The sequence below is a fragment of the Acanthopagrus latus genome, chromosome 6, assembly GCF_904848185.1.
Source record: "Acanthopagrus latus isolate v.2019 chromosome 6, fAcaLat1.1, whole genome shotgun sequence".
NCBI classification, from domain to species: domain Eukaryota; kingdom Metazoa; phylum Chordata; class Actinopteri; order Spariformes; family Sparidae; genus Acanthopagrus; species Acanthopagrus latus.
This window is the reverse complement of record NC_051044.1, coordinates 32,481,035-32,501,994: the sequence shown is the minus strand read 5'-3', so window position 1 is coordinate 32,501,994 and position 20,960 is coordinate 32,481,035. Positions and strand designations below refer to the sequence as shown.

The window sequence follows — 20,960 nt, the reverse complement described above, 5'->3', positions numbered from 1 at the left end:
CAATCCCACCATGGATCAATGGACTGTTTATAGGTAATGACTTCCAAATCAAATCAATAACCAATAATCATGCCTTCCTACATGAAGTCACTTTGGTTAAGGTTGGTTCATCACCAGATACCGAAGAAAAAAATTAATGATGTTTCATTGACTTTTTCAGTGTTTGTACTTTCAGGTGGGGGGTCTCCCACATTAACAGCTTGTTTCCATGTGTTCACATGCAAATCATTCCCAAAGTCAGTTCATTACTATGGGAACCTGTGCAATTTCTTATATGTTAACAAAACTCCTCCTAACAGTTTTCTTGTTGAGGGGGAATATGCCTGGAGTAGGTAGAACATTTTTTATTTTCACAGACAGACCATACAGGGAATGTGTGCCACGGGAAGCTAGCATAAACAAATGAGTGGATCGATTGGTAAATGTAATACATCTCCTCATGTTGTCTCCATATGTTGTTTGTCCTGTTTCTGCCTACATAACTCTTTATAAACATTAAATAATTAATAAAATGAAATATATAAAAACAAAGGTGGTGTTTCTATCCATCCAAAAAGAAATGCATTCCCTTGTGTTGTGATTGTCATGGAAGACACTCCATACACTTGTTATGTGCTCAAAACCTTTTCAAAACCAAATACCTGTTCAAACAAAAACTGCTCAAACTCAGATTGACATACTGATGTACAAACATCAGCCACTTAAAGGTTACAGTTTAGCTATGATAAAGTCTAGAAAACAGCAGAGGAGTTAATTTGATTGTACAAAGGTGCTCATTCAGCTTTGAGTGTGAGTACCCAGCAAAACATGAAGAGAAACAGAGCTACAAATTGCTATTATTGATCAGGTCAATCTGACTGAATTATGAATAGTAGTTAGTAGTTTTCAGACTTAATTTACTCAAACATTCAGTTTCATTATGTTTGTTGAATGTATAAAACTGCTTAAGGCACAACCAGTACAGGACGTACAGCTGATGGACTGGGAACATCTGCATGTCAGTACTACTTCCACAGATGGGTTTGCGGCAATGCATATCGAATACTGTACAGAGCTGCTGGACCTCTGACAGCTGTGTGAAATTGATGAAAAACAGTATAATAGGGGACCTTTAGATGATTGTTTACATCACATAGCACCCTGTTAAAACAGCCCGGAGGACCGTTGCCACATGTGATCAGACAGAGATAGCTGAAATATGTCTGATGTTAACCACAGCATGAGTGTGAAAATGCTTGTGAGCCAAGCATGTGCATGGTATCCAGTTACTTTCCCAAGAGAACCATGTGCCTTGTCTGAATGTAAATCAGAAAATATTAACTTTCCATGTATTGTGTTGTCAAGTCAGATGAATTTTTTTTTAGCCTCAAAGATTGAGAGGAATTTACAATTACGTATAGCATTGGAAAATTCTTTATCCCGCAACCCTAGGTTCAGAGACCCTGAGTTTAGATATGGTCCCAGCAGTTACAGAGCTGTCAAGTTGTCAAGTTGTAGTGAGCACTGCATATTTAGTCATTTGTTTTCAGAAGCATAGTGGAAGCTCAAATGGATCATAGGAATAACTACATATATTTTCTTGTCTCATTATGGACTGATGGATTACGGTGAAACTCAGGATTACACAGCTGCTAAGTCTACAATGGAATTGTTTTTATTTAGTAAATTCAAATCAAATAAAATTAGATAATGCTTGTTTTTCTACACAATGATACAAGACTTTGGCAGACTCTCCAGACCTCCTGGCTGAGAGCCCCGGACCTCAGTTTGAGAACCAGTGGGTAGAAGAAGAAGTCTCACATGTCTGTAGAGATTAGATAATATGCATAGTGATACACAACAGTGTATTATAGCAGAAACCTTGCTTTATAATTTTTCACCCACCACTCTCTCTCAGATCATCAAACAAATTTTAATGTCAGACAAAGATGATAACCTGAGAAAATAAAAAACGCAGTTTTTAATGATGATTTCATTTATTGAGGGAAAAAAAGCTACAATCCAAAGAAATTCAAGAACAGATGGAAACAAAGTGATTGACATCTATCAGTCTGAAAAGGGTTACAAAGCCATTTCTGAGGCTTTGGGACTCCAGTGAACACCGGTGAGAGCCATTATCCACAAATGAATGAAGAAAACATGGAACAGTGGTGAACCTTCCCAGGAGTGTCCTAACAAAAGCACTCCAAGAGGGCATCAACAACTCATTCAGGAGGCCACCAAAGAAGCCTGAACACCATATAAAACACTGCAGGCCTCACTTGAGTGATTCAACAATATGAAGGAGACTGGGCAAAAATGGCATCCATGGGAGAGTTCAAAGGCAAAAACCACTGCTGACCAAAAAGAACGGCCCATCTCACATTTATCACAAAACATCTTGATGATCCCCATCATCTCCCCTTTTGGAAAAATACTCTGTGGACTGACAAAACAAAAGAGGAACTTATTGCAAGGTGTGCATCCATTACATGTGGCATAAAATAACACAGCATCTCAGAAAAAGAACATCATACTAACAGTGAAACATGATGGTGGTGTGTTAGTCAGGGACTGCTTTGCTGCTTCAGGACCTGGGCGACCTGCCGCAATTGATGGTACCATGAATTCTGCACGTTACCAGAAAATCCTGGTGGAGAATGTCCGGCCATCACTTTGTGAGCTTTAGCTCAAGCTCACTTGGTTTCTGCAGCAGGACAATAATCCAAAGCACACCAGCAAATCCAATGAATGATGAATGAGCAATGACTGGCTAAAAAAAAACAAAATGAAGGTTTTGGAGTGGCCTAGTCAAAGTCTGGACTTAAATCCGATTGAGATGCTGTGGCATGACCTTAAACAGGCCATTCATGCTTGAATACCCTCAAATGGGGCTAAATCGAAAACAATTCTGCAAAGAAGAGTGGGCCAAAATTCTCCACAGCAGTGACAAAAGCAAAACCAAAAGGAATCTTTAAGGGGGCAAATACTTTGTCACAGCACCGTGTGTGTGTGTGTGTGCATATATATATATATATATATATATATATATATATATCTATATATATATATATATTATATATATATAATGAAATTATATATATATATATATATATATATATATATATATATATATATATATATATATATATATATATATATATATGTATGTATGTACTTGTATGTACTTGAATTTCTTCCTGGATCAATAAAGTATCTATCTATCTATCTAGCCATCTGACAACACATACAGAAGTATCTGTTGCTGTACCACCAGACTACAGAGCAGCTTCACTCCTCAGGCTGTGAGGCTCCTCATCTACACTCCATTTTTCAAAAAAGATATAGCAGGACACAAAGGACTCAAACATAGTTTCTTATAGCTTATAGTTTTTTATATCTGTGTGATTTAAAAATGACAAGAAATGTACCTTTACCCTTTACCTTTGTTTAACCATGATCATGATGTTTCAAACATAACCAAGGTGGCTATAGAAATGACTCAATGATCCTAAACATGAGTACACTAGCGACACTGTAAAACTGAATTTGAGATGCAGTGGTCTAGGATATCAATCGGTGGTCATCAGGTGCATTCCCTGTTTCCTTGCCACAAGTGATTTGGGCACTGCTTTAACCATATAGATAATAGCAAAAACAAAAGTAAAGAAAAAAAACAAAACTGAGGAGTACCAGTTTCCATGTACCACCAGCAATGCCAACAAGATGCTTCCCTGTTCAGGTTTGAAGTGAACATTCTTTAAGGAGCTTGGTTGCCCGGTCCTGCAGTGTGTTGGTCTGTCTATCTTGTTTTAGCCAAAGACCACTTTTAAGGAGTAACTTAACCAGTACAACATACTGACCTTCAGTCTACTCACAAGAAGTATACAGTATATTTCCTTCTGACCTCCTCTTTAATAATATTTAGCCATGCACTGATCTATTATGGATAAACAGTAGCAAACAGCTGGCTCTGCTTTAGTTCATCTAAACTTTGACCCCCATTAAGGAAGCTGTAATCTCATACCACTTCCTCTGCTGCAGTAGCCATAGTAACAGTTACCAGGGCTGCGGATGGGAACTGGCCAATGGGTGTGGAGTCCTCTAGCAGGGAGGGATCTGCTTATTGGCCATTCAGTTGAAGGGATATAGTCTTTGTTGAAGGATCCTGCATCATAATAATGTATATATGGGAAACTTAATTTATAGAGTATCAAAGGATGCACATGTGTCTCTGTGTCTTTATTTAGATCCCAAGTTGTAACATGGGGCCATCACACTGTGGGATCAAGACTATCATTACCAGTAGAAAACCTGTATGAAGACTGTTGACACGCAGACTGCCAAACTCAACATAAAAGCTCAAACACATAGCAGGTTATATTTAAAATGATATAGTGCTACTTTAAAAGTATGTCTCAAAAAGTAATGTCTCCAGCATAATGTATGCCTCTGAAGCCTAACTGATTCAATTCATTTATTCTAGGCTTTGTCTTTTATTTTTAATTTTCTAATTTGTTGATAAACTCATACAGACCTAGATTTATAAAGTAATAAGCTGTATTTAGTTATAGTCTACTGGAAATTTCTTGGAAATCATGTTTCCTATTAACTTTTATGATGTAATCTGAAGGCCTAGAGGATGAAATTCAACTTGGTTACTAAGAGTTGCATGTTAGGGCAATTTGCAAAATTAACATAATTAGCTAATTAAGGGGTGACACTACAGGTGAAGAATAGGGACTTTTTTTTAGCTAATATATATCACCATGAAACTTCCCCAGTTGATTACTTACATTAAGAAAGTTATAAATGCATACATTTTCAGAACATAAATCTAAACATTGGATAAAGCCAGGTTCAAAATTCCTGTTTCAGTTTGTTGACATATTCTAGCCAAAGGCTTTTACTGAGGGGATTTTGGATATCTCTTTTTATCACTATTGCCTTATCGATTTTGGGTTATTTTGCTTCCATAACATGTCTTCTTTAAGACTAGTGGAAAGAAAACATCCAAAATACACATTTAGGTGTTCATTTTACTTCACTTTGTCTATTTACTTCTATAGATTTCTTATACAATACATGTGTTTAAAGGCTGTTTTCTCAAAATGAGTTTTTCCTCATACTCTGAGCCAAAAATCTCCACTTCAGTAGCACTTATATACACCAGACTTTCCAGTTATATTCCTATCTCTATTCTGAAGGTTTTAACAGAGGGGTTTGTTCATATATCATTCATAGCCTGAACATTTTATTCCTAAAATCAGGGCAAAAAATGTTTTTTCTATGGCTGTTTTTTTCTGATTTATAGAGTGATAAAAAGAGATATCCAACATTCCCCCTGTAAAAACCTTTGGCTATAATATGTCAACAAAATGAAACAAGAATTTTGAACCTGGCTTTATCCAATGTTTAGATTTATGTTCTGGAAATGTATGCAAATTACCGCATATTTAACAGGATGATGACTCATTTGCATATTTAAACATACAATTTCAGAAAACTCATAATACAAAAAATAATTGTCTTAATGTAAGTAATCAACTGGGGAAGTTTCATGGTGATAAATATTAGTCAAAACATTTTCGCTATTCTTCACCTTTAGTGTCCCCCCTTAATTAGCTGATTATGCTAATTACTCAGATTGCCCAACATGCAACTTTTAGCAACCAAGCTTAATCTCATCTGCTAAACCTATAGATGACATTTTAATAATAAACGTTCATAGGAAACAACATCTCTGGGTTTAATATGGGTCATATAGCGGTTTCCAGTAGACTATGGCAGACACTGTGTGTGTGTTTTCAAAAATGTTAATTTTAGGCAAGGCAACTGTGTCCTCACCAACTACAACGAGACAAGAAACATTACTTTATACAGTTCTATCATGCTCGAAAAGTAATAGTAAAAACAACATGGAGCTATGGATATGTGAACGATGTAGACAATATAGTGTCTGTCCTGCAGTGAAGGTCAATGTTATCTTAAAGCACTCTTAAGCCTACAATTATGGCCAAAACATGCAACACAGTACTCCAATAATAGCTCATACAGCCAGAATCCAACAATAGAACTGATCAAACTGCAAGAAAAGCTAAACAGAGTTTGTGACCTGAAAGAAATCAATCTGATCATTTGAGAGCCATAGTGTTGATCGTTCAGATGTTTGATAACACTCAAACTGCACATCAGGGACAATTTATTTGGCAGAACTGTGTTTGATTCTGGGATCAGTTTGGGGTGAGTATTTTGAGGCTAAATTTAGGTTTTCTGAATCCTGAATAGAGGTTTGAATTTGAAATTTGGATTAATCCGTACAGTGTTTGCACAAATTTAGAGATCCACAAGGTAGTTCAGGGTAGGTGAGTGGGTGGGTGGCTGGATGCCACTCCTGGGCTGATATGGGTAAATAAGAACTGGATCTTTTAATCTGTTCTGGAATCATTGCCCTTTGTGATAACTAAGATCCTGACTGTTCTGTGAAAAAAACAATAAAGAAAGATTGGATAAAGTTTTGTCTTGAAGTCACACTGTAACGTTGACAGCACCTCCTCAGATCTTGGCTGCTTAGCTGGGCTTGCTGTAACAGTTACTATTTATTTACTTATTTATTCATGTAGATAAAAATGGCTAATGTAATTAGTAATTATTGTAATGCAGAAGTCACACTTTTGTTTTTTTGTGCCACCCCAAGATTTTGTATGGCTCCATCTGGCCAACTCTATTTAAAATTCCTCCTGCCAAAAAGGTAGTCAAAATTTCTGAAGCCACCTGTCATGAGTATTTTAATTTTTTATTTTTGGACACAAAGCTGGTTAAAGTCTTACTGCCGCCAGAACATGCAGCACAATTTTGGCAAGAAAAACCCCCCAAAAAACTAGTCCTCTGTACCCTTATTCACTGGAATCAAACTTGTCTGTATATTGATACATACCATTTCACCAAGAACTAGATTTACCTTGTATCAACTTTTTTCAAAGGCTTCTTTATGGTATATGAGTCTGAACAGACTTAGATATAAACTGTAGCTTGACTGTTTTGGGGAGCTATACAATTGCGAGGCAGTATTTCTGGTTCTAGATACACTCTTTTTTTATGCTGCATAGTAGTACCCAGTAACCCAGACTTTCCCGGCCCTCTGCAACTGTTTTGCATTGTAAACTCTACTGAATTGTCAAACATCAGTAGTGTGCTAAGGGGTAATTTGGGGATTTTTGGTGCTATTAGGCATTTATGGAAAATCAGTGAGTGTGTCTCTAAGCTAGTATCACATCCTTTACTCCTGTAGGGAATCTCATTTAAGCAGATGCTGTCAACAGTGGTTCTGCTCTCTTGTTGTCCTCTGCTAACTGCTCTCACTGTAGCAGCTTTATTGAAGCATGACGTTACAGTCTGTTTCCTAGTTCATGCAATCTGTGGATGTCTTCTGAGGATCTCTGTAACCAGCATGTCAAACATAGACTCTGGCACTGCAGGTGTGTTTCGACACATTTTACTTTGTGGCATCATAAGTGTCATAAAACACATTTCAATGTATGTATATATATATATATATATATATATATATATATATATATATATATATATATATATATATATATATTATATATATATATAGTCTGTGTGTTTATTTGCACGTGTGTATATATGTGTGTATGTTTATATATACATATATTTGTGTTTATGTAAGTTTGCATGAATGTGTATATGTATATATGTGTGTATGTATATATGAGTGTATATGTAAATATGTGTGTATATATGTATATGTGCACATTTATAAACATATACCTGTGTATATGCATATATTGGGGCTCTACTTGTCTACTATTTGTCTACTTCAGAGCCATACTAAACTTTATCAGCCTAGAACAGTATGTTTTACCAGCAGCCTAAAACTCACAATTGTATCTGTGATGTGAAATCATCAGATTTCCACACAGTCAGAGAAAGTCAAATTGTGTGCAATGCTCATAGTCCAGTTAAAATTCCCAAATCCCTAAATTTGATGTGTTTTGTAAGGATAATCTTCCAATTTTTCCTTCAGGTTCTTTGGTGTCAGTATTTTTTTGGCCTTGAGAAGAGGGGATCCAATGGGAGGGGCATAGAGTGTGATTTGCATACATGCATATTAATTGGGCAGCAGAAAGAAGACAGAAACAAATGTAATATACACACATATGTCGATGGGTCATAGGTCCCACCGATCTCCCTCCTTCTTGTCCAGAGGACTACCAGGGCCGCAGAAATCTCTGTCCGCGTAACTGACATGGTATTATTTCTTAACGTTATGTTCAGTGGCTGTGTAATTTAAGTGGGTTGCGCTTGTGTTGTTTTCAGCGGTTGGTTAAAACAAGCTGCTAGCAGGGTGCGGATGTAGCAGACTGTGAGCCGAGTTGCCCTGGTAAACATGGACACTTGGGTCGTCACAGCTGTAGTGTCTCTTGGCTCGGCAATCAGCAGATTGGCTGAGTGGCAGAGTGTCTGCAGGGTAGCCTGGCAGCACCCTGACAGCCAGTCCCCCTTAATGAGCAAAGAGACAGCTCTGGAGGATGAGCCTGACAGGGGCAGCAGAGGACCAGGAGAGGCCAAGAGAATATGAGTGGGATCCAATAATAACACTGAATTTAACTACTGTGGTTGATGCTAGCTAACTAGCTGTTTAGCTATGATAGCTCATAGATGGCTCACATTAGTTAACATTAGTCTTTGTTCCAGAAAAGCCCTGGCAGACCAGAATTACGCAAGTTGAAAATTAATTTCAATAGACCAGTTTTTCATGATAAAACACAGTAGATACTTGCTGTTTGCGAGTTTCAGGTAAACTCCTGTTAGCGACTACTGTATGCTAGGCTCAGGGCGGATCTCCCTCATGAGTGATATTACTTAAGTAGTAAGCAGATATGCAAATCACATTCTCTTTGCCCCTCCCATCAGACCCCTCCTCTCCAACCCAAACCAGTGACAGGAAGTTTAAACTGAAAATCAATGATACTGAATAAACACTGACATCGTACATCCTCTTGCTGAAAAAGACAGACATGATGTAAAAATTGAAAGACTGGCATACATCAAAAATCAAATAATATTCACTAAAATGAAAAATGTTTTGTTGTTTTGTTTTATTTTCCAGTATAATTTTTTTCATTGTAAGTATGACTATTTCAAATTCAAATAAAGTTTAACAACATTTTTTCATATTTTAGTGTATGTTTATGTGCAGGCCATCTTAACAGTATTTAAGTATATTTTCGGTGAGCTCATAATTTTGGCCTAGTTTTGGGAAAAAAAGGCTTCATTTTTTCCCCTTCTAATTATTAAACAAAAAATGGCAAGTTTATGTTGTGGTTTTCATAAACTATAATAACTTTTGGTGTCCTGTCTGTTAATGTCTCTTTCAGATCAGTAAGCAGCACCTGCAGACAGTCAAAGAGCGTTTCCAGTCGTTTCTCCATGGGGAAACACAGATCGTGGCTGATGAGGCTTTTATCAACGCTGTCCAGAGCTACTATGATGTAAGTCTGTATTATATGTCTGTCTGGATATTTCACTCTGCCACCAGAATACCCATAAACAATATTTATAATGTTATTGTGATTGTTTGCAGATACATTTACTTGTGCATCATATACTGCTTGGTTTGTCAAGGTATTGAAATTGGCTTTTGTAATGTATATGAAAAACAAAAATGTATCTGCAGAATTTATTAAATAATTTATAAACCACTACATAATTATTTTAAATAGCAAGTATCTGCAACCTCAACCATTTCAGATGTCTAAACTGGCTTTTGTCAACTGTTAAGTTTCCCATGCAAGCCTCCTCTTGTTTAAAATGAATCTGCCCAGGCTGGAAAACTAATAATGGGATGAAAAGTATCCAACACTCAGTGGAGATAACTTGTCATGGCTCTGATAAATGATGCAGACTGTGCACTGAACTCCTCAGGGCAGTCTTAATAATGTGCTCCCGGATGGCCAGGATTCAGTGGGCTTGATCAACCAAGAATAGAAGAGGGACATAAAATGTGATGAAAGGAGAGTCTTAGTCCTCTCTGTGTCTGACATTTGAAAACAGTCTTGACTGCTCTGCTCAGGGTTTTTGGCAAGTCACATTTATAGTCATGGAGGCTGTAGTTTGTGGTGTTGCTGAATTGAATTATATAATTCAGTATTTGGATGTCTTCCTTAGCCCAAAGTAAATGGGAAACAGCGAGAGTGACAGAGGCTTCATAAAAAAAAACCTGTCACTATAATGCGATACGGCTCAACAGCAGCACAACTCCATCCTGCAAATGGACCAACATCTCTCTGAAGCAGTTTCAACCAAAGCTGAACATTCAAGCCTTCATAAAGGGAGGTTTATTGGAGGTTGTAACAAACTGGCAGTAATATAAACGTAATATACTGTGAACAATTTTAGCAATATGCCGCCTTCTTCTACATGTCCTGTTGGTTTTGTCTTGATATTATTTTATCCACTTCTCTGTTCAGCTGTTTTAATCTTTATCTTCAAGCCTAATCAGAGGATAAGAATGCAATACTGAGGACTTTGCCAGTTTAAAAGTATAAAAGAAGAATAACTTATTGCTGTTTAGTTAAAAGGAACCCATACCCTGTGGCTAGTCAGACAAACAATTACGATATGTTGTTGGTGACGACAATTGGCATTGTCAGTAGAGGTGTTAATCTTCACTGGCCTCACGATTAGATTGGATGATTTTCAATGCTGCTTGGTGCCTCTCAGTTAATGGCATCCTGGATCTTCTAAATTACTGCACACATATGCTTTTCCATCATTTAATACAAGAAAAATCATAAAGAAGAATCTAAATTCCCTTCTTATTTAGAAAGACCTGTCAATAATCAAACTACACTGGTCCACAATATAAAAAGCTGAATCTACTTAATACTAGTATCTGTGTGACCCACCTCATTACGTAAGAATTAGCAAAACAAAACATAAATGTGCCTGCAGTAGGGCTGAAACAAGTTACTTGAGTAACTTCATTACTGTTTAAACCAGGTTAACTTTACAGTGAGCTGTGTTTATAGATGATCATTTCTGTTGCATCATGCTTGCTTTATTAAACAGGACCTGGGGGATAAACTATTAAATACCACAGTATTCGTAAGCTCTCTCTAGTCCTGGGCGATAAAACAATAGCATTGTGTATCGGTGACACATCATCAATCGCAATGAGAAACCAATGTAATGCAAACCAACTTGAAAGCAGCCTCTGGCTTATCTACCATGTCATATCCCTTGATAATGTAGCGTGCTATGAGCCAATCATCAAACAGGTGTGTAGTTGAGATGAAGTTTTTTAAATCTTGTAGTCCATAAATCTTGACATGTGACTAAACCTTGACTGAAAGACAGATAATCACTGACTTGTTTCAAAATTATAACCATCCATGACTCAATGCGATTACCTTTCCAAGCCACGGCCCATTAACATGCTGCCCATTGGCATTTATCAAACATAATAAATAACGTGAGTAGCATTTCAGTCTCCAAATTTCCACTAGATACCTGTCCGCTGAGTTACAGCTCCCATCCGGTTTTGCTCTGCTGTCCGCCGTCCAGCCATCCCCATCGGTTGCGTTTTGAGTCCGCCATGGCGCAATTCGGTAGACAGCTGGCATTGTGAGGCCAATGAGCTCCCGTGATAATCACATGATCACTCGCGACCGCAGTTATAGGTATATGCTGGTGTCACCACAGAGTTTTTTATTTTGAAACGTAACCGGATGTTGTTTGTTATTTCGGCACTTGACTTCCTGTCTGCTCTGTGCTAAATTCAACTGAATTACTGCGTCGTGTTCCGGCATCTGCCAGAAATAGAAGTCTGTGCTGGACTGCCGGAGCTGGGATGGAGCAGATATGCAGCGCAGCGGACCTGGTGGAAATTGACACATAGACTGGCGTGGCGGAACTGTAACGCAGCAACTGTAAGGGGCAGTGTGCACATTCGACGCTGGAGCAAGAGGAGGGACGAGAGGAGAGTGTGAAGGCTGCGTTTGTAGCATAGACTGTGGTACACGTTTTCAGAAACAGCGGGGAAATCAGCACCAGGTCTAGTTCTGTACTGCGGTCAAGCAAGCCATAGTTCGCGTTTGCGTGGTCAAATCAACCTTTTTTTTCAGTGAACAAATGCTCTTACATTTATAATGATCGTAATGAAACCGCTCTGAAGAGCTGCAGGTAGTGAGTGTGGAGCAGACTGCAGTCTCACAGTCAGACCTATGAAACATACAATACTTTTATAGTCATACTTTTACATGTCAGGATCTGGTTATTATAGACACAGATTAAATATTTAACTGTCAAGTGTCATCACAGTAACAGTGTTACATACATTGGCAGCTGTAAACACTCAGAAAAACATTATAAAAATACATCCTGTGGTTTGGTGCTGACCTGTATACTGAACATGTACAGAGTAGTTAACATTTATAATCATACGGTCCAGCACTGATACCTTTAGTTTTTTTACTGGTAAGAATGACTGTGAAAGTATTGTATGTTTCATGGGTTCGACTGTGAGACTGCAGTCTGCCCCACAGTCATTACCAGCAGCTCTTCAGAGCGGTTTTGTTACGATCACTGTAAATGTTAGAGCATTTGTGCGCTGGAAAAGAAAGGTGCGGCTGATTTGACCAAGCAAAGGCAAACCATGGCTGGCTTGACCGCAGTAGAGAACTGGACCTGGTGCTGATTTCCCCGCTGTTTCTGAAAACATGTACCACAGTTTATGCTACCAACACAGCCTCCACACTCTCCTCTTGTCTGTCCTCTTGCTCTAGCATCGAATATGCACACCGCCCCCTAATGTATTAGATGTGTAGCATGGTCAGTCAGACTGGAGGCTGAAGAAGAAGACAGGCCGCTGACGTCACTCTCCTGCGCCGCTTGGGATTGCAAATTCAATTGAATTTTTTGGCTCTTTTTTGCGGGGAGGCAGGCATGTAAACGAAAAAGCAATGTCCTCTTGTTTCCTTTTCAGTTGTGTGACACAATGAGCAGTCTTGAAGGAGAAAATGAAAATGCAGTTTGGATGATTTATTACTCATTTTGTTGAGTCAAATAATGCAGCTATGACTTTGAAATGAAAAAGCCTTTCTGCGAATGCATTTTAATTTTCAAATTTGACATTTCAAATTGAATTTTGGTAACTTTTTGCTGGGGTATCTTTTGAAAATTAAATCTTAAGCATCCTTTCCTTTTTCATTTTAATTAAAAGGATAGTTTGTGTTTTTGAAGTGGGGTCATATAAAGTACATATCTATAGTCGATCTGTTCCCTACCTTAATCACCGATCAGCGCAGCCTCAGTTTGGAGAAGTAAAGAGCCACTCCATCCCAGATGCTCAGCTTTGTACTGCAGTGAACGGGGTCCAGAGAAAAAGAGAAATTTAACCACCTATAACAAGGCTCACCTAAAACAATCTATAACAGTTCAAGTGTATGTTGCATAGGGAAAATTCACACCGCTTTACATTGCTGTCAGTCCGCACTTTCTTTTGGCACTACATTTTTGTCAACTGTAGAACTTTTTTTTCACCCAGAGGGAGGCGTGGTGGTTTTGGCGACAGGAAGTATGCCTTCTTGTCTTAAGCTTCTCATAGATCCTCACATGAACACGAACAGTCATATAAACCATGACAGCTTTGAGCATTTACAGCTTTAGATATGAATATGTTATTTTATGATTTTTTTTTGTCTCTGGCTGTGTATATGTTTTTTCAGAGGTGATCCAGGAACAAGTGTTGCAAAGAGGATATTTGTAGATTTCAAGGCACTGTAAGGTGCTAGAACAAAACAAAGGAAGCGCATCTGTGTTGGGTTGGTGGTGCTGACACAATGACTGGCACTTCCTTATCAGTTAATGTGGCAGCACAAGCAAGCCAAATGAGAACAGTGTGATATTTAACAGATGAAGCTGGTGGAACAGGTTTTCCAATTAAATTAAAACCTAAAGCTCTCAGTGTGGCTTTAGCTTCAGGCTTAAACTGACAGAGGCAGACAGGGAAAGAGAGAAAGGGAGATAGGGGGACAGACAGAAATAGAAAGATAAGGAAAATGGTGACAAAGGGTTACAAAGAGCTTGGCAGTGTTGACAGCAGGTGACAGGAATTTACCACCCATCACTCATAGTCCTCTAAACAGGGTTTTAAATGTGAATCAGCTTTCATTCAATAAAAAGAGAACATATGCTTATATGCAAAGTGGGTAAGCCACCCAAGGTCATCTGAATAATCTCTAACTGCTGCTAACTGAAGCTGCCATTGGCTAGTTAGCTCATTTGGCCATTCAGCTAGTGGTGTTGGTAGCTGAGTGTGCCCAGACTAGGAGCTTAAAGCTCAGGGAGAGTGACCACTAACACAAGTAGGATGTTTTCAGACCTGGCACATGGGAAGGCCAGCAGGGAATGCCGGCAGGGATTAGTGTTGGAATCCACGTAATGGAAGTGGGCTCAGTAGCCTCTTAATAATTATGCCAGACAAGGCCACAGCTTCGAAGACTGACTGGAGCTGCTTTGGCGACAAAGAATACAGTACAGAGTTAGTGCCCACTTCCAAAATCCTGCTATACTCTCACTTCTTGAGGTGATATGAGTGACCTGATGTGCAGGGGCTCGCTCGTCAGCATGGTAACATCAGTAGATATCTACTTTTGACATAACTTTGACATTTCTTCACATTCCTTTGATTATTTCAGTTTTTGAATGATATAAACTAAAATTATACACATTGATAGCACCGTTCAAGTAGCCCCAATGTTTACTTCTCTCTCTCTTTTTATATTTCTGACATTTACATAATAATTGATAGATGCATAAATGCAAATCACATATTGTTTCTGGTGTATATCGTATATATTTCTGGTAAAATGAAAAGTATTTTGGAAATTGCTGGATCCATATCACAAAAGTGCATCAGTGTTACATAATTACCAATACTACAAATGTTTTTATTTCCAGTCAAGATGTATGTACAGTATATGAGGTATGTTAAAGGGTTCATGGCAGTGTACACTGTAGTGAGAAGTAAATAGTGTGAGCTTTTGCTTCATATTTATAATTCTTGTCAGTTGAAGAGAAGTTCAGGTTGATGACTACTTTGTGAATGGAACTCGTTCAGTAGTGTACCTTGACGGTAACAGTCTGTTGCTGAAGGTGTTTCTGTGTTCATCTAGACAGACACCAACAGGCGAGAGGTTTTTGTCCATGATGCTGTAAAGTTTCAGCAACATCCCTCTCTCAAGATCCACCCCTAGAGTTTGATATACACTCAATATACATAAATGACTAATCTGTCAATTCTTTAAATGTTTGCAGGTCTTCCTGAAAAGTGACCGTGTGTCCCGGATGGTGCAGAGCGGTGGCTGCTCAGCCAGTGACTCTCGAGAGGTTTTTAAGAAGCACATAGAGAAGCGGGTGCGTAGCCTGCCTGAGATTGATGGCCTGAGCAAAGAGACGGTGCTGAGCTCCTGGATGGCTAAATTTGACACCATTTACCGAGGTGAAGAGGACCCCAGGAAGCACCAGCAGAGAATGACAGCCAGCGCCGCCTCTGAGCTTATCCTCAGCAAGGACCAACTATATGAGATGTTTCAGCAGATCTTGGGCATCAAGAAGTTTGAGCACCAACTACTCTATAACGCCTGCCAGGTCTGTCCTCAACTGTGTGGTGTTAAATATATCACCGCATTGCATTTTTGAATATTTGTGTTATGTGATGGAACTTGACTGTGACTTGAAACAGCTGCTTAACATTTCACAAGAGAACTGTTTTGCTAACATTTGTTTCATTTAAGAGCTCCAATATTATCTTGATAATCAGACTAAATATTTTGTCTTAATCAAGCAGTTACGGCTTCTGTATCCATCCAGTTGATATTATTTTCAGCTGATTTAGAACAGTTGATCTGAATTCTGATTCAGGTGATTTGTGTTTGTGGGTGGTAGGAGCAGTAAACATTTACAAGTTATTTCTGTAAATTGACTTAAAGAACAAGAAAATGACATCCCAATTCTTAATCCTGCCTGTAGAGCTCGGAAAAAAATGAGATGTGGCCATTGAATTCTGAAAAAAGGCTGCTCCAATCAGATCATTTCTTATTGCTGATTGTCACAATCATTTGGCAAGATGTGAAACAGATTGCTGTAAACATACACCGCCTGGCCAAAAAAAGTCACCACCTGGATTTAACTAAGCAAATAGGTAAGGGCTTTCCATTGGATAATTATTGCAGTGATTAATACGTTGCAGCTGGCAACAAGTAATTTAACCCCAACTGCAGTGATCATTCCTTCTGTAACCATGTCAGACATATATTGTGGTCGTGGAAAAAATGTTATTCTGTTTCAGAAGGATGAAATTATTACCCTGCATCAAGCAAAGAAAACAACTAAGGAGATACAGATACTACTAAATTTGGGTTAAGAACTGTCCACCGTATTATTATTAAAACCTAGAAGGATAGTGAACAAATCTTGAATGATCGTAATCAATGATGACTTAAATCTTTGGGGAAATCAAATGGTGAAAAATCAAATGTAGTACTCTGGGCTATGTTTAATAATGAACGTAAGGGCATTTTCACACCCACACTGTGAAGAGAACTCAAGGGATTGGGACTTAACTTCTGTGTAGCCTTAAGACAACCACTAATCAGAGAGGCTGAGGAAAAAAGCTTCACTTTACTAGGGAGCATGAGAAAAGGTCATGTGGTCTGACGAGTCCAGATTTACCCTGTTCCAGAGTGATGGGTGCGTCATGGTAAGAAGCGAATCAGATGAAGTGATGCAACCAACATACCTAGTATTTACCGCACAGGCCTGTGGGGGCAGCATTCATTTTGTCAGCTATTTTAGATTTAGTCATAGTCTTAAATTTAAGTTTAAATGAAAATTCTTTTTAGTATTAGTCACATTTTTGTCATTTTTATCTTTCAAAGTTTTAGATGATGATTTAATTTTTAAAAAGTATTTTATTTAAATATTTTAGTTCAGTTTTAGTTAAAGTTTTAACACTTTAGTCATTGCTTTCAGTCAAAATGTGTTATATTGAATGTGTAAGGCTAGTTATAAATGTAACAGCCACAATACTGTTTGTTACTTTTGTAGGAGAAAAACATTTAAAATTTTACAGAATGAACAACTGCTTTCTTTTCTTGTACTCTATATAAACAACATTTGTCAGGCCTGGACTAAAAGGAGGACTCAGATGCAGATTGAGAACAGTTCAGGCAGACTTTTATTCTGAATTTCTCTTATCTTTTAAGATAGAGTGACAAAATAACCTGACTATGAAAACCTCTAACTCGTCTAAAATGACGGAGAACAACGAAAACAAGACGAAAACCTCAAGGCAAAAGAATAAACAGAAAATCACTCCCAAGGGAGGCAGAGCAAAAGTCTGAGAACTAAACTACTCTAGGAATAAAATACTATAAAATTTACAAAAGGAAAATCACTCCGACAGAGGAAAATGAAAAGGCTATAAACTTAATCTGTGTTGCACTGAGGAGATGAAACAATTACGAAACAAAAACACTCCAATGGAGATAAGCAAAGGGCTATAAAACAAAACAGCTGACCAAAAATTACAACAGAAAATCACTCTTCTTCAGAGGACAACAGGGAATCAGAAAAATACAAAGGCAAGGACACTTGGCATGGTTCGGTGGCAAGGACTGTGATCAAAGGCTGAAGGTACACAACTGAACAAAATACACTGGCACAGGACAAAGGGAGCCGTGGACTATAAGACACATGAGGGTAATGGGAAGCAGGTGGAAATAATCAGGGATTGGGGAGACATCAGACTGGTGACGCATGAGGAAGGGCAAGTGACCTGAAACCAGAGGAGAGTTACTTTTCAAAATAAAACATCAAATTCACAAGACAAGAAACCCATGACAAGACACCCCTCATGGTGTGACATTATTAAATGCTAAGCCAGAACTATTTTATAAAAACAAATGTAATGCAATAATAATATAAGATAATCCTTTCTGTTAATAATATAAACAGTTATTTATGAACGTGTTTTAACAATTCACTTTTAGTGACTATAATGTTGTGATTAAAGAAATGTAAAACAAATGAAATTATAAAATAATTTAAAAAAAATAAAAAAATTATTTGGCAGCCTTGCTTCAGACTGCAAGGTTGATAACCTTTAATTAACAATCAGCTGATGGGCTGCTATCAGCCCATGTATGTATAATTTAATTCACTCTGTGTGGGCTCCTGCTAGTGTAACATACCTGAGGTAGATGGGTAAATGGGACAGGAACTACGAGCAAGGCTAGATGTGGTGAAAGATATCTTGTGCTCCTGCCCTCAGATGCATAAGACTTGTTGCACTGTGGCAATGAGCATTGTCTGCATCGATTCTCGTTAAGTATAACCAGACTTTTGAATGCTTGACTCTCTCCACCATTAGCACTCAGAGCAGGGTGTCTGTAGCCCATTTCACACACACTACACTATCTCCACAGAGGAGGCTCGCCAATTCTCCGCATTTGTTTGTACACACAGAACCAAGCAGCTCTGGCCATACGATGCACCAGCGTGTCGTTTCATACAGCACACTGGAGCTGCAGATCCAAAAGAGGCATAGTGGTACAGATTATGATGTTGTGATCTGTGTGTGTTTTTTTAAAGGTGTTTCCCCGGTGTCTACCTGTTAATCTAAACATGTATCCGCTGACTGTTTATAATCATATGGATGTGTTGTGATTGAGATCTTGACCCACCAAACATCCTAGAAAGTGACAAATTTACGTTTTTCACTCTAAATTACATAATTACATAATCACCATTAGTAAACAGGACCTTGTCTAACTCTGTCATTGTGGGGAGGGAGGCTGTTTTCTGGGGGAACATTCACTTACGTCTCGGTCAGGAGGGCTGACCGCTGTGTTTTTTTCAGTACAGTAACTATATCAACGGAACTGTAGAAGGAGACAAACACTCAAAACACACGAAATATAAGTAGGACAGACAGGATGACAGACAGGATGATAGACAGGAGGACAGACAGACACTTCTCCATGTTTAACTGCGATATTATTTTCCTCATATAAGTTGCCAAAGACACTACCAGGTACACTCCCATACTGTTGTTTGGTCCTGTAACGTTGCTTTGCGGGTCATTTCTATAGTATTTGATCAGTGAAGGACCTGGGTAGCTGACAGACTGTGAAGACCATCAGATCGGCCTATGGCTTATCCATTCACACAGACGCCAGCTCGTCTCTCCTGTGGCTTTGATACTACCTCCAGAGGCACATCACAGCCCCAGTGAAACTGTCCCCCCCCAGCATCTGAAACCACAGAGGACGATGCATAGAATCGACATGATTCCCGCACTCAAAGGGCAGTTGCTGGTGTGTGTGTGAGGTGAAGAGAAAGTGAGAGCCTGCCCCACCCCTTGCACAGGAAAGGCCCCCACGCAGATCAGTGTTCAGGATTGGTAATAGGTAGACATTACATTTTAACTGACCAACTAGATGCACAGCTGGGGGAAGATATCATGCAGTTTATCGTCCAGTCCTTTCCCGTCATTGAGGAGCCAGAGGAGCCACACAGCATGTGCTCACAGATCTTGTTGCATTCAGATACAGGCTGCAGAGTTGGGATGCATGGAGTGTAGCACCAGAGTTCTACATTTTCTGTTCCAAGAATCTAAGAATGTTATATACACTGGGTTTGAACAGAATAACTATTGGGTTAAACTGCAGACCTTGAGTACCATACAGCCACATGCACATGTGCAGATACTCAGGGACATGACACTACATCCTGGTCCTACTGAGTGGGCGATAGACTTATCCTTGGGAGACCAGAATTCCAGCTCAGATATAAGCTTCTCAGCAGCACTGGAGACCCCAGATAACTCTTCCCTAAATTTTACACCACAGATTTCCAACAAATCATTACCTCATGAAAACAACCACAACCCAACAAAACAACTTTCATTAACACATCATTTGAAGAGGGTATGCATAAACATTCATAACACCTACATACACATTACATGACACCTGACATAAACGTAGGCCTACATACCCACTCATAAATGGTTATTACAATGAACAAAAAATGTAAATGCAACACTTTTGTTTTTGCTCCCAATTTTTCATGAGCTGAACTCAAAGATCTACAATGTTTTCTATATACACAAAAGAACCATTTCTCTCAAATGTTGTTCACAAATCTGTCTAAATCTGTGTTAGTGAGCACTTCTCCTTTGCCAAGTTAATCCATCCCACCTCACAAGTGTGACATATCAAGAAGCTGATTAGATGCCATGATTATTGCCCAGGTGTGCCTTAGGCTGGCCACAAAAAAAGGCCACTCTGAAATCACACAGAACAGATGTCGCAAGTTTTTAGGGAGCGTGCAGTTGGCATGCTGACTGTAGGAATGTACACCAGAGCTGTTGCCTGTGAATTGAATGTTCATTTCTCTACCATAAGCTGTCTCCAAAGGCGCTTCGACAATTTGGCAGTACATCCAACTGGCCTCACAACCGCAGACCACGTGTAACCACACCAGCCCAGGACCTCCACATCCAGCATGTACACCTCCAGCTGCTGCAACAATCGGTTTGCATAACCAAAGAATTTCTGCACAAACTGTCAGAAACTGTGTCAGGGAAGCTCACCTGCAGGCTCATTGTCCTCATCGGGGTCTCAACCTGACTGCAGTGTGTCGACATAACTGACTTGAGTGGGGAAATGCTCATATTCAAATGCTTCAGACACGTTGGAGAGGTGTTCTCTTCACACATGAATCCCAGTTTTCACTGTCCGGGGCAGGTGGCAGACAGTGTGTGTGGTATCGTATGGGTGAGTGGTTTGCTGATGTCAACATTGTGGATTGGCCCCAGGTTGCAAGGCTATGTACACAATTCCTGGAAGCTGAAAACATCCCAGTTCTTGCATGGCCAGCATACTCAC

At 39.0% G+C, this 20,960-nt stretch overlaps 1 protein-coding gene across 5 annotated transcripts in view; it reads left to right on the top strand.

The window, feature by feature from the left end:
- Positions 1 to 9,387: 9,387 nt before the first annotated feature.
- The window catches only part of cadpsa (Ca2+-dependent activator protein for secretion a), a 164,951-nt gene continuing 153,378 nt past the window's right edge, over positions 9,388 to 20,960 (top strand). For all 5 annotated transcript variants that reach the window (XM_037102211.1, XM_037102210.1, XM_037102209.1 and 2 more), the window contains exons 1-2: positions 9,388 to 9,497; positions 15,325 to 15,657. In XM_037102211.1, coding sequence (XP_036958106.1) covers positions 15,355 to 15,657 — 303 coding nt within the window. In that variant the 5' untranslated portion in view covers positions 9,388 to 9,497; positions 15,325 to 15,354. The remainder of the gene's footprint in view (positions 9,498 to 15,324; positions 15,658 to 20,960) is intronic.